The sequence below is a fragment of the Limanda limanda genome, chromosome 18 (assembly GCF_963576545.1).
Source record: "Limanda limanda chromosome 18, fLimLim1.1, whole genome shotgun sequence".
Taxonomy (NCBI): domain Eukaryota; kingdom Metazoa; phylum Chordata; class Actinopteri; order Pleuronectiformes; family Pleuronectidae; genus Limanda; species Limanda limanda.
In genome coordinates, this window is record NC_083653.1 from 8,147,882 (window position 1) to 8,162,217 (window position 14,336).

The 14,336-nt window shown below is 42.3% G+C and overlaps 2 protein-coding genes across 3 annotated transcripts; one reads left to right on the top strand and one right to left on the bottom strand.

The window, feature by feature from the left end:
* Nucleotides 1-242: 242 nt before the first annotated feature.
* On the bottom strand, nt 243-6,526 carry wtap (WT1 associated protein). 2 transcript variants are annotated; one of them, XM_061091198.1, is made up of 8 exons: nt 6,384-6,526; nt 5,763-5,800; nt 5,598-5,653; nt 5,453-5,511; nt 5,221-5,345; nt 3,988-4,166; nt 1,582-1,736; nt 243-1,462 (listed from the first exon to the last, which is right to left on the bottom strand). In XM_061091198.1, the coding sequence occupies exons 2-8, from the start codon at nt 5,790-5,792 to the stop codon at nt 813-815; spliced, it is 1,254 nt and encodes a 417-aa protein (XP_060947181.1). In that variant the 5' UTR covers nt 5,793-5,800; nt 6,384-6,526; the 3' UTR covers nt 243-812. The 2 variants fall into 2 exon arrangements, with proteins under 2 accessions (XP_060947181.1, XP_060947182.1); XM_061091199.1 differs by lacking the exon at nt 6,384-6,526 and adding an exon at nt 6,203-6,266.
* Nucleotides 6,527-8,084: 1,558 nt separating this feature from the next.
* sod2 (superoxide dismutase 2, mitochondrial) lies at nt 8,085-11,461 on the top strand. The gene is made up of 5 exons (XM_061091202.1): nt 8,085-8,169; nt 9,469-9,674; nt 9,771-9,887; nt 10,614-10,793; nt 10,892-11,461. The coding sequence occupies exons 1-5, from the start codon at nt 8,141-8,143 to the stop codon at nt 11,035-11,037; spliced, it is 678 nt and encodes a 225-aa protein (XP_060947185.1). The 5' UTR covers nt 8,085-8,140; the 3' UTR covers nt 11,038-11,461.
* Nucleotides 11,462-14,336: the final 2,875 nt, after the last annotated feature.

A 14,336-nucleotide genomic window follows, 5' to 3' on the forward strand; every position in this document is an offset into this window, starting at 1 on the left:
GCCATGGTGAAAAAACATTGACATTTTTTTGAATATAATCAATTATTCTTTGGTTGCAGTAAATGTTTATTACTTCCAATAATTACTTTTCTTTAAAAATAAGCTCAGACTGCTGGTTTTCCCACAAACCCTTTTTCATTTGTATTCTTCAGCTAAGACAGCAGCTTATATGTCTATAGAAAGTACCGCCAAGTTTTCATACTACTACATGTAGTGATATCTGGTAATAATGGCTTTCACTCTACTGTATTAAAAATCTTTATTGGTATTTGGTCAGTACATGAAAAGGACTGAAGTCAGAATAATATGAACATCGCATATAAACTACTCACAATTCAACTGAATTTTTGAACAGAACTTTTTTTTGTCAATGAAAAATTAAAACTGTATTAAAAAAAAAGAAAAGAACACAGGCCAACATCTAAAAATGACCTTGAATACTGCGAAGCTACCGTAATTAAGTGATTTTACTGACTTTTGACGATGAGTTACGACACCAGATGCCTGATTTCAGTGTGAAGAGCTCAAACAAGAACAGCATAGACGTGCTCAAATAAACAGCAGAGAGAAAGGAACTAGTTTTAAATCATACACCCACGCAATTCAAATCTAACATTAACCCTGTCCCATTATATCCCCCGTTTAGCAACACAAATGTGACAGAGGCATCACGATAGGCAAAGGGGCGGAGGGTGAAAACAAAATGTCTCGGACAGCAGCGCTGTGTTACAGACTATGCATTTGTTGCCTTGTTTGTATATTGTATAAAAAGAAATTTTAAAAAGGAAAAGACAGGTACATGTCAACGTACATTACAAAACCGCACTGTCGCTCGTGCTGGAGTCCAGGCCGTTCTGGGTGTGCCGTGACCCTGTAGTCCTCGTGCCCTTGGTCACCACGGCAGCCTTGTCCTCGTGGGGGTCGGTGGTGGAGTCTGTGTCATTGGAGTGCTGAGTCAATGATGTCTCGCTGCCTGTCGGAGAGTCCACGCTCTCGTATCCTGCACTCAGCTGGCTCCCGAAACCCACAGGTCCTCCAACTCTCCCCGCAGCAGTCTGATTCCCTGACGCCTCCTCTGAGTGGTTGGACAGTTTGGTCTCAGCTTCGCCGGGGCTGCAGACCATGGGGGACATGGGAAAGTCTTCCTCGGTGCTGCTCACCTCCCGGTACAGGCTGGGTGTAGTGGTCTCACTCCTCTGGGATGAGTTGCCGTTGCTTGGTCCATTGGAGACCCTCCCGTAGTCTTTGCCCACTTCAGAGGGCACGATCACCTGCTCGGGCTGGGCGGACGGTTCAGTGGATGAGCTGGAAGCAGCGGGTGAAGTCCTGCTGGGTCCGGCCACGGCTCCTTGAGTGTGAGTCAGCTGCTGTCGGCTCTCTTTTAACTGCTGCTGCAGGACCAGGATGGTGCTTTGCATCCCTTCTACCTCCTCGTCAAGCTGGATGATGAAGTCATTCAACTCTGTGGGGTTGACCACGATCAGCGACAGACACATGCAAAAGTCAAAAATCATATAAATCAAAACAGAATTCAAGAAAAACGATGCGGGTGTGAGATGCAGATGTTGCTCTTGTTCTCACCGTCTTGGCTGCTCTTGAGCTCCTCGCTGTACTTCTTCTGCAGGGCCAGCTCAGCTTCCAGCTGGGCAATGCGTCCCTGGGACAGCTGCCTGCCCAGCTCCTGATTTTCCTGAATCAGCATTCGACACTTGGCCATCAGTTTCTTCCCCGTTTGGCTGTAAGGGAAACAAGTCTCACATCACAAAGTGAACCAAGGGACGAACACGCAAGGCAGAGATGGCATCTGATACATTTCAGCTGTATGACCCGCTTTGCAGAGTCAGCACAAACCCTTCAAAAAAAACCATACCTTAACAGTTTTCCACGTTGACCTGACTCCAAATGCAATATATAATTAGCAGCTACCAACAGACAGAACATGTATACAAATAGATGTTAATTACTTACTGTGAATGGTCTTAACTAACTTTTTCTGACTAAATCAAAAGCGCTATTATTCATACTCATAATTTAAGGTCCTCAATGTGGCTCACAACCCAAACAAGCTACCTAAACCCACACATCTATAAAACCAAAACATCCATTACATTATGGATACATGTTAAAAAAGAGACCAGTAGCAATTCTGTTACTATCAAGTTCTGAAATGCAAAAAAGTAGACCCGCTACATGACTGAGAGTGAAGCACAAGCAGAATAATATCTGAATGAAATATTACAAATGTAATTTGAAAGAGGACCTGCGGCTACGTGTAGCAAAATAGGAGATACACAACCATCACTTTAAATAAGAGCATGCTGTTTAGTCCAGCATGCCTCTTAATTATAATTTTAAGTATTGTGATTAAGCTTTAAGGAGCCGTCATCAAGTTTCTGAATTTACACGTAAATGAGATGCAAACAATTTAAAACCATAGTTAACTGCCACCTATAAATGTCTACGGAAGTCATCTGGGATGAAACATGAATAATAATGGCAAAATTCAGCAGCTGCATCATCTGAAAGCAGAAGTCATTAAACTGGTTATATTAAACTTGTTAAAATCCATGTATGTACATTACTGATTGTAATTTGCAATCATGCGCCCACATAGCTTTAGTCAGTTGCTTGTACAACTTGTCTCCACAATTAGTACTTATAAAACCATTTATATCATCCAAGATGCTGGGTAGATATGTATCAACAGGCTGTTTACACACTACCACCTCAAATCCAAAAGATCTGAGTGTAAATAAGTGTTTAAAAAACTGTAAAATGTAAGAGATTCCACTGTGTGCTCTTATTTTGAAAATAGTGGCTAAAGATTTGGGCCACACTGGTAAGAAATCTAAAAAAAACTAAAAGTGAAAAAGGCTGAGGGAGAAATTGTGCGGTCAATCACAAAAACACACAGAAATACAATTAATACATTCTCATCAACTCATAACATGACTTGTTAAAAAAGACATTTGCATTCACAGCTTCAAACTGGACTCATTCACCTACAGCAGTGTGTTTCAATGTGCATCCAAAGAACTAAGCAAAGGTTTAAATTGTAAATAAAGTGCAAATTTTACATTAAGTGTAAACAATTAAAGCCAATTGAGCACCTTGATTCACACACACACACTGCAGTAAGTGTTTGTTTGAGAGAAACAAGAGAAAGAAAAATAAATACCAATAAAAAAGAAACAAGTCACAAAATAAACATGTAAATACACTCTACCGTGACTGGGCCCCTGTTCAGAGGCCTAGGCGACTGGACTCTCGTGCCTGAGCCATAGTCCCCTGTGGACCGAGGATCTGGCTCCACCACAGTCTCAACATCATTCCTAGCAGCTCTGCCCCCCAAAGTCTTACTTTTAGAAGCCTAGAACTTTCCTCATGTTACTGCAATCTGACTAGACTGTCCAAAAGTCTTTACGGTTCTCAGGCAGACTAGCAGGTATGTGTGTGGTGTAATCCACGGTTAAATGTCTTTATAAACCAAGTATAGGGATTGTCTTTAGAATGTTCAATTGCTGTTTAAGGCTAGGGATGCTCCCTGCCTGACTCAACCTCCGCCATAACCCCTCTATTTAATATGGGAACTGTCTGGTTTGAGCTGAGGGGGCGGAGAGGGCATATCCATGTCGGGAAGTGAGTGACCACCTCTTCAGGAACAGTCCGGACTCCTTCGGGCCCTGGGACGGTGAGGGGACGCGAGGGGAGAGAGCTGAAACACAAGTGTCACCTGACCATTCTGTCTTTTCACGTTATGGTTATGTGATATGTAGCTGGCACAGTGCGAGAGTACAAAAACAGTTCTGTTCTGCAGTGACTGGCTTTCTGTAAAGTCTGAGTCTCGTGGTGAGTACAGCATGTGTCAGCCTTCCCCCCCACCATTGTTCCTGCATGCCTGCAGTGAGAGTGAGGGGCGTGAGGAAGTCTTGACTTTTTTTGTCTCAAGGAGGAGGAGGAGGGGGGGGTTATTTTGATTGTCTTTACCTATCAGGTGTAAATTTCCAGGCACTCAGTTCATTTTGGGCCTGCTCCAGTTTGTCTTTAGTCTGTTCCAGTTCAGCCTTCATTTTGAGGAAAAACAAGTTGATGGCTGGGTCCACCATGGATGACCGCAGTTGGGCCGCACTCGGTTGTTGGACTTGCTTGAGGTACTGGATCTGGGTCTACGGGATGAAACAAACAAGTGTTAGAAAGTTGTGCGACGGAGCGACATTTGCAATTAACCCAAAATCAGATTTTGTATCATTTTGTTCAATACTTGTGGCAACAATGTTGTACGTTGTCATTCTTGGACACACCCAGCCATTTGTTTTGATTGAACACAGAGCTGACAAATTCAAATCAACAACAAACAAACCAAAACTCACCCGTCAGAGACATAGTTATACAAATAGTCACCTTAACCTCAATATTTCACTGGGCAAAGGGTGCAACTAACGTGTCAACAACCACTTCAGTCCCAGACCATCTCCTGCTATGTTACAGCTCAGTGGTTAAAAGGAAAATACCTATCAGGCGTCAAGGTTACTATCGTTCCAGCCTCTACCCAGCAGTGTGTGCTCACCTCAGCTGCCCTACAAGAACGACACGCGCTGCTGTAAAGCTACAGGGTGATCTACTACGGATCTGTCATTCTGATAAGAGCAGAGAAAGCACCTCCTCGACCCATGGAGGAATATTACGTAGAGCACAGCGCTGGAAGGATGTCAGGTAATTGATTAGGTGACTCGTAGGGCAGAATTTAAATGAGGATACATGACTACCATTTTAAGTTGCTGTATTTATAACACAATGCTGGTTAACTGTTGCTTACCCTTTTGTATTTACCCACAAGACACTTTCGACAGCTTCTTCTAATTGATCAGACTGAGAGAGAATGTGTGCATTTGTCAGGAGTAGGAGTGAACACAAAATAAGTCAAAACCTAGAAAATACTAATCGTGTAAATGATTCATAAAGAATGGAAGTGATGGTGGGATGCAGCCTCAGAGAAACTACACTTCACTTAGTATTAACAAGTGGTCACGTCTTCCACACTATTAATAATTCATAGGGGATTATGAAGGCCAGAGCATCACTCACTGTGGAGAACACGAGTTCAGTCCAAAGAGGAGCTGAGCGCACCAACTACTCATAGCGGGGGGGGGAAGACCCCCAAAAGCACATTTCTACCCATCATATTAAAAACATTGAAAGAGGAGATGATGAGAAACCTACTGTGCACTCTTGCATCTCCTGCTCCTTGGTGGCAAGTCGCATGACCAAGATGTTCTCCCTGCGTGCAGACTCCTGCTGCTGCTTGAGCTTCTCCTCCGACTCCTTCAGGCCGGTGACATCATTGGCTAAGACGTGGACGGGGGGCAGAGAAAGCAAACGTGTCAAAAGAGAAATCTAGAGGCAAATATAGAGGTGCCGTGGGATCATTGGTGAATGGCAAATGTTTACTTACAACACAGCTCAGCATATTTCGCCTCCAGGACCTGGACATATGCTTCATGCTGTTTCCACCTAAAACACAAAAAAAGGTGCAGAAGATTTAGTTGAGATTTCCCACAATTCAATTCACATCAAGACAACGGGGGCAGATATCTTACCTTGTGCATAACTCCTCTCTGGTCAGGGTCTTCATGTCAGATTCACTGAGGCGAACCTGTGTGGGGAAAACACAAAAAGCAGGTTAGAGACTGGTCGACATTAGGAGAGAAAATGGCTCATTACACGTGACAACTCCAGGAGCAGAGAGCAGAAAAGACTCCCACCTTTTTGGGTAGAGGCTCCTCGTTGGTCATCGTGGACTCTGGGGGATAAACACCACAGGAAAAACATCGTTAATCGCAATTTGTCGGATGGATGTCGTGTGTTTAATCTGCTTCTTCTTCTTCTTCTTCTTTAAACAACAACGCACTGGTGTGACAGCTAATGCTAAAAAAAATGCTACATAAGATAACAGCTTCCTAAACCACCTACTGCAGATAAACACACGCAAGACAACCAAGTTAGCGACATAAACACGTTAATTAACTTCAACATGGGAAGCTTATAACGAGCTGTCGAGCCGGAGGTGTTAGCTGGGGAGACGAGCAGCGGCGAAGGATCGGGAGGATTATCACAATAAGCACGCTAACGTTAGCTATCGAGTGCTAACAACATTTAGCATCCGTTGGGGGAACAAACGGCGGTTCCGAAGCTAGCGTGTTACCCGGGGATAGCGTCTTAATGTCCCGCCTGGCAACGTGCGATTCCTTGCTCTGTTTTCGGCTCCTTGTTATCACAAAATGGCGGTGAAGGAAATGACCCCCTCCCCTGCGCTGCTTCTCCTGAAAGTAGCGGGATCCCCGGGTGCAGATCTCCGGCATCGAACCCGCGGGAGGAACACTCACCAGGACGGGGTCGCTTCGTGGACTCCGTGGCGCCCGGTGGCTTCTGGCGGGACTTCGGTAAAAAAAAAACGGGTTTAAACGTGAGAGACTCGCTTCGGCGTGTCCACCATTGTCCTCCTCCTCTCAGCAGTCAGGACAGATCGAGTCTGTGAGGCGGCTGCCGCTGCACCACAGTGCCGCCTCCACAGCAGCGAGGACAGACAGGAGGTCTCACTCCGCGGCGAGTTGCTGAGCACAAGAAGGCAAGATTCAAGAGTTTATTATCAAATGCACAACAATAACATTAAACAGTTGCTGGCAATGAAATGCTTGGGTCACAGGCTCTCTTCTAGCAATGCTCAATTAATTACTACCAAACATTTGAATAAAATAGTATAAAATAGAATATCAAAAAACAACGAGAGAGGAGGGGGGAAACGTCCTAGAAAGAGACTGATGTTCCTGTGTTCAGGACCTCTGTGACTAACTTCATACTGAATATAAAACATTGTTACTTTATATATTTGGAGATTTTTCTAAGTAAAGTCTAACATTTGACTGTGGAATAGATCATTTCAGGATTTTCACTGTAGAAAATAGATCATTTCAGGATACTTCAAAGTACTGTAAAAACACTTTGCTCAATAAGTTCAGAGAGAGACTGATATGCCTGGGTCCAGGACCTCTCTGACTACCTACATACTGAATATCAAACATTTTTACTGTATAGATTTGGAGATTTTCAAACTAAAGTCCAAAATTTTCACTGTGGAATAGATCATTTCAGGATTTTCACTGTAAAAAATAGATCATTTCACGATACTTCAAAATACTGTAAAAACACTTTGCTCAATAAGTTCAGAGAGAGACTGATATGCCTGTGTTCAGGACCTCTCTGACTACCTACATACTGCATATCAAACATGTTTACCGTATAGTTTTGGAGATTTTTCAAATTAAAGTCCAACATTTGCACTGTGGAATAGATCATTTCAGGATTTTCACTGTAGAAAATAGATGATTTCAGGATACTTCAAAGTACTGTAAAAACACTTTGCTCAATAAGTTCAAAGGGAGACTAAAAAGATCAGAAAATATCTTCATTCAATGTCGTTATCAATTTTGATAGTTGATGAATAGTTGTGAATATAAACTTTTGCTTGACGTCATTCGTCGTGGATTTTGGACTGTTCTCGTTGGTTTATTGTTGTGACTCATTTGCCTCGACCTAGACGATCTCTGGCGTCACCTCCTGTATGGCAGAAGAGGCGTTCACGTGATTCTTTGCTGCTTGTTTAAAAACTAACTTGTGCTAATACATTAACATTTATTACGACTTATATTATATTTTATTATAATATAATATATATTATTTTAACTCCGCGTCTTTCAAACCACAAACACTGAATCATTTTAAATCAATCGCCTGTACAATAACAGCCCGCTGCACTTTTCCTGATGTGTCGAAGAATATCACAAAGGAGGGAGGCTTAAACAACATCATCTATTGTATTGAATCATATTCTCACACTTTAAGGCATTTTCACTATATTCGTATTGACTCATTATGTTTAAATATTTCTGAGAGTTGCCCTGGCCTCGGCTGGAGCAGCAGATGTTGATGAAAAGCCTGCACGCTCTCGTCAACACCCCCGCTTGGAAGAGAATGGTACGGTCCACTGCGCCGTCAAGTTGAAATAGCTCAGTTCAAGGGCAGTGATCTGTAGTTTGCGTGCGTCCCTCGCGTCTGTGCTGAGGACACTGACACTGACACCACCATGCTTTGCAGAGCTGCTCAGATACGCAGGTAAACAACTGACACCGACACAGCAGCTACTGACATCAGTGAAGGAGCAGCTAACTCCGGCTAGCTGTCGTGGCTCATGACACTCCTGACAGGTTGTTATCAGAGCTAGCAGCTAGCTAGGCAGGATGCTAACTCGGTGCAGCAGCTCGGCTAGGCTAGCCTGTGGCGCACAAAATAAAAGTTGTTGTGTTGTTATTTCACAGTCATTCATTCACCGGCGTGTGTGTGTGTGTGGCGTGTTGACATTGATCACAATGCTAACACAGGCTCATTTAGCTAGTAAATTGTCTAACAACAACACGAGGAAACCCACAGGTCACTTCCACACAATTGCACAAGCTCAACAAACCTTCAGCTGATAGACACACACGTGCGAGGACTAGGGTTGCAAAGGGGCGGAAAGTTTCCGGTAAATTTCCGGAAACTTTCCATGGGAAGTTAAGCCCAGAAATTGTGGGAATTTTGAAAGAAAAAAAACTACGCAAATTAGACTCTGAGCAATAAAAACATCATTCAAAACTCTATTTTAAAGATGTATAGAATGCAGCACACGCTGCACGTTGAATTTCAACCCTCCACTGTGCATTCTTCCATCACATGCAGATAACTCCCAGCATCCTGCACACTACAGCACTATTGAGGCCTGCTGTAGTGTGCAGGACTAGTCAGGTAAAAATATATTAGCATGTTTATTGAGGATTGTTCATCTAGCCTATTTCCATTCATTTATCCATCAATTGTAAAATATGTTTACAGACTATTCCAATTGTTTGACTAACTATTTATATCTGGCATTGCATTAGTGTTTTTTTACAAACTTTTTTCTCATCTTATTCTACAGAACAATGCCACGTGCACTATCTCATGTGTGGAGACATTTCACCCCGTCCAATGTAGAAGGAAAGGCTGTGTACATTTGCAAATACTGTGCAAAGACCTATGTTAAGAATGACACAACGATGCAGAAGCATATAGTCAAGTGCCCAAAGTTTCCACAGGGCTCAAATCAGCCTGACAAAACAAAATGTTTATATTTATGTTGTATATGACAAGGTAATACAGTTAGTATAAATTACCCACAACATTTCCAGTTTTTTCCCGTTAAATCCCGTATATTTCCGTTAATTCCCGTTAATTCCCATGGAAAGTTTCCAACTTTGCAACCCTAGCGAGGACTAATGTTCGCTTTAATTGGAGAAGTTCTAGGAATCATGTGTTGTCTACCAGTCTAAAAACCTCTGTGGTAATGTTGTGGTTGGCAAGTCATTCCAGTTGTTTCCTTTTATTATTGTTTTCCAGGTGTGCAGCCGGCCTCAGGCAAACCATAAGCCAGGCCACCACAGCCAGGCACAAGCACACCCTGCCTGACCTGACCTACGACTATGGCGCCCTGGAGCCCCACGTCAGTGCAGAGATCATGCAGCTGCACCACAGCAAGCACCACGCCACGTATGTGAACAACCTCAACGTCACGGAGGAGAAGTATCAAGAGGCACTGGCAAAGGGTACGGACGATTAATAGCCTGAAGAAATCCGCCGGTGGCCACTGTTCGATCTCGTGTCCTTTTATTCACCTGGTTGTTATTTGTGTTATATTTCAGGGGACGTGACGGCACAAGTCGCCCTCCAGCCTGCTCTGAAATTTAACGGAGGAGGCCACATTAATCACACCATCTTCTGGACAAACCTGTCTCCGAACGGTGGAGACGAGCCACAGGGTGAGGTAGAAACATATCAGCGGGGGGTTCAGCTTGTCTTTAAACCTACACTGGTTTGTTGTGCAGTTAACTAACATTCACTTTTTATGTAAAAACAATGAACTCAAATGACCCTGTATTGGCACCATGTACCGATCGTTAAAGGAATAGTTCACCCATAAATGAAAATTCACTCATTATGTACTCACCACTATGCCAATGGAGGGGTAGGTGAAGTGTTTGCGTCCAGAAAACACTTTTGGAGTTTAAGGGGTAAACGGCATTTCAGCCAAATCCTATTCATTCACCACCAAAATCTGGTACCTAAGCATTTTGGTACCCTTAAGCTGATATATATATATATATATATATATATATATATATATATATATATATATATATATATATATATACCATATATATATATATATATATATATATATATATATATATATATATATATATATATATATACCATATATATATTTTGGTATATATATAGTTTTTCAGTCCCCTAGAGGTTAAAAGTCCTTTAACAGATTATCCAGGAAGCTTATTTACATGTCTGGCAAACCCTTAAGTAAATATTCTGTATCACAAATACATTTCATAACAGGGATGATTTTCAGTAAATTGAGTCTGACATGGCAGCTCTCTTCTGAGGAAAATAGAAAATGTAAACAACTAGAATGTTTGATTTCTGATAATATTAAATATGACTGTACTTGTCTCGTTCACTTCTTGCAGGGGAGCTATTGCAAGCCATCAATCAGGACTTTGGCTCCCTCCAGAAGTTGAAGGAAAAGATGTCCGCTGCTACCGTTGCGGTGCAGGGCTCAGGGTGGGGCTGGCTGGGCTACGACAAGGAGAGCGGAAGACTTCGCATCGCTGCTTGTGCGAACCAGGATCCTCTGCAGGGGACGACAGGTCAGTGACAAAAGAGCCATGAACACTGTCTCTCTACATGTATTTATATTGTCCTCTCTTATTGTCACAGATGAAAAATTCTCTTTTCCATCCCTCAGGTCTCATCCCTCTCCTCGGTATTGACGTATGGGAGCATGCCTACTACCTTCAGTACAAAAATGTGCGGCCAGACTATGTTAAGGCCATCTGGAATGTAATTAACTGGGAGAACGTGACTGAGCGTCTTCAGAACGCCAAAAAGTAGAATCTAACCCGTGCGCATCCCTGGCGGCCTCTCCCATCCTGACTGGACCTGGTTCAAATAGTCGCTGCAAATAATTCATAGTTTTACAGAGTTTCAATGGTGGTGTTCTGATTGTTTTAGATTGTCATTTGCATTAACATCATTCAATGCTTTCTATTTTGAAAACATACAAGTTGAAACTAAATTAATAATCATTTGCAAGTGCTTTTTGAATCCCAGGTCTGTCGTCCAACACCAGACTCTTCAAAGCGCACAAAAATGGCCGCCTTGCACGGCTTTTATTTATTAGCCAAATAATAGCTGTCACATGACCATGGAGGATATTCAGTGAGCTGCGTCATTGTCAGAATGACTCATACTGAAATCAGACAATGTTATTGCAGTCCATGTTTTTGATGTAAAATAATAAAATTATATGATTTGAGGTGTACGAGTTTGATCTCTTCATTTGTCACTTCACATGTAATGTATATTCTAATGCAACAGTGACCAGCACAGATTAAGACGTCCTTCAGAGGACAGTAAAGTCCACTGTAACTGAGTGTTATAACAAATCCTGGATGTATTTGTCAAATTCATGTTGATGTTAACCACCATTAGCATTTCTTACCAAATCGGGAGAGGTATGTAAATTAGATGTGGAGAAACATGTCCACAGAGTTTACCCAAGTTCTAACGCTCAGCTTTCATCTCTACTGCATGATGGCCATCAACACTTATTTAGTACTTTTTAAAATAGATTTTTTCTAAACTCGGCTTGGATCCAATCAGAAGGTTTTGCTGATAGTCAACAAGATGTGCATTTACTTGTGCATTTAAAGCTCTATGATGTGTTTCAGTGTGTTGATCAATGTAAAGTAGATGAATTAAGCCTCATGAACTTGTCAGAGCACAACATCAAATTCTAAATAGCTACTCTAAGATCACTGTGCTGTGCTTCTTTACCAGATCACCAGAAGAGGTCAGTGTTTCCCAAGGTTAACATCTGGAAGGTGATGCTTTTTGGGTCATTGAGTTGTGTGCGCACGAAACAATAAAAAACAAAAATCATCACGTGCATTTAATTGATACAAATACGGGGGTTGTGTATTCATGCCACAGACATGGACATAGTCATTCATACCTCATGCCTATTGGAGAATCAACATTTGAAAGGGTCAACTTTAGAGTTTGTTTATGGTCGATAAAGGAGTTAAGCTACAAAATAATATCGAGGATAAGTCTACTGTTTTTCCACAAACTTGTCATCCAAGTTCCTGTCACTGATTAGGATCGACTACAGTTTGCCAGCGGGGGATGTCCCATTCCAGGGATCTCTCCCTTTTCCTCGAGGTGCTGTCATGATATGGAGGTGAACTCATTTTCGTTTTCAGTGAACAGAGTCCTTTCACGCACATGGTGACCAGACTCTTTTGAATGGAACCAGCCACCTTTTGAATTATGTGTCATTATCGCTAGGAATAGTTACTGAATGAATCAGTAATAAAGAAAATGTGTCATTAAAAACCAATATGGATTTAAGCACTTTGTAAACAGTAAATCATCACATATTGGCGAAGCCTGTCTGTGTCTGACCTCCAGGCCTTCTGGGACTTTGCCATATCAAAACTACTTATGTGGCAGAAAGTCTGTGGGAACAGACAGAAGTAACGACAGCTCAAATTTAGACTCAGATTTATCAGAGCCATAAATTTGAGCACACAAACTTGAAGTAGTTTAATTTAGGAGACGCTGCCAACCGTAAGTCTCCCTCACTTATAAGATGATGGTTTGTATAAATGTGGCCTACTTTTTCTGCATAAAAGTTTGGGTGTGCCAAAAAATGATTTTCCTCTTCCACAACTCGTAAAAAAGATGGAACTCGCTCAGGATAGAGTTTCTTTAACCTCTGGAAGGGAAGCGAGGAAAATATTGGTGAAAAGTCTCAGTCGCTGAGTTAAATTCTCCTCCGAAAGAAAAGCTCCTAACAAACACGAGTACACACGCGCACACAAACACACACATACAGTGTCGCAAACACATACATACCTCATAGGAAATACAAGCTCTGCTGTTGCGGTTTCTGGGAAGTTGAACTTAAGGAATTTAGTGAGACTCACATGTGGCTTGGTTTTCTCGTCCTTTTTATTTTCATTGTCAGGATATAAGTGGTGGAAGTGTGTGCTTGTCCTATGCTGGATTCTTTACCGAGTGGATTTGAGGCCTCGTTTGCTGTCCCACATTTCTGAGATAACTGTTGGGCGGCTGAGAGAGAGAAGAAACACAGAAACCTTCAGACAAATTCCTCTGCAGCAATGATTATTAGCAAGGGACACTAGATTGATTTGATTGAGACTGCATGGAGCTATAGTGAAATTCAGTTTGCAAAGAAAAATTCATAGATATATCGAATAAAAGCTAATAGTGGATACATGTTTGAACTGATATTGACCAATAATCAGCTACTGGTTGAGAGTCAGAATTCAGCTTCTACCACAAACTGACCTTAATATCAAAAATGTCATACAAAAGAAAAAAGGTATTTAATAGTGTAACGTAACACTCAGTTTTCAGGTCAAATCATAGATCGTAAATAAAGATAGACGATACATCCAGAGTCAGGGGTGACCGTTTACAATTGCAATCAAACTTATTTCAACATGCGTCAGTGTGGTAAGAACTTCCTAAAATGACAAAAACTACCTTTGTGAAAAATGTATTTGACCCGTAATTAGATTTCTAAGTTTGGTTCATGTCCCATCTGCTAACGTGGAGGAGACAGGGCTTGTGACCTATACTTCAGCCAGCCACAAGGCGGTGATAAAGACTCTTTGGGTTCACTTTTGTAGAGCAGTCATGACGTCCATCTTTATCGACAGTCTACAATTCAAGTCATCAAATTTGGAACTGGACCAGTGTCAATCAAAGGGTACTTTTAGGCTTGAAACCACAGCTGTACACTCTTCTCACCGACACCAACACATCAACCTCCTACTATGCATAGTTGTCCCATGACTCCTTCCTGCAGGGACGTCTACATCTTCAATCTCTCTGTGCTTTGCAGCTCTGTCATCACATTCCTGGGCTCCACCAGACTGTCCTCCGCCCTGTTGAAGAAGCCGTCCCACATCGCTCTCTGACGTGAATCAGCCTGAGCTGTTTGCTGCCATTGTCCCATTTGGACTAATGGCCATTGAACATTAAGAGGTAAAAGTTTCCAGCGCTCGCCGTCCGTTGTTCCTGGCAGGGAGGGGAACGGAGCTGAATCCAGGGCACCCGTTTGGGCCTGAGCCTGAGACTTGAGCGAGAGAGAGAGAGGT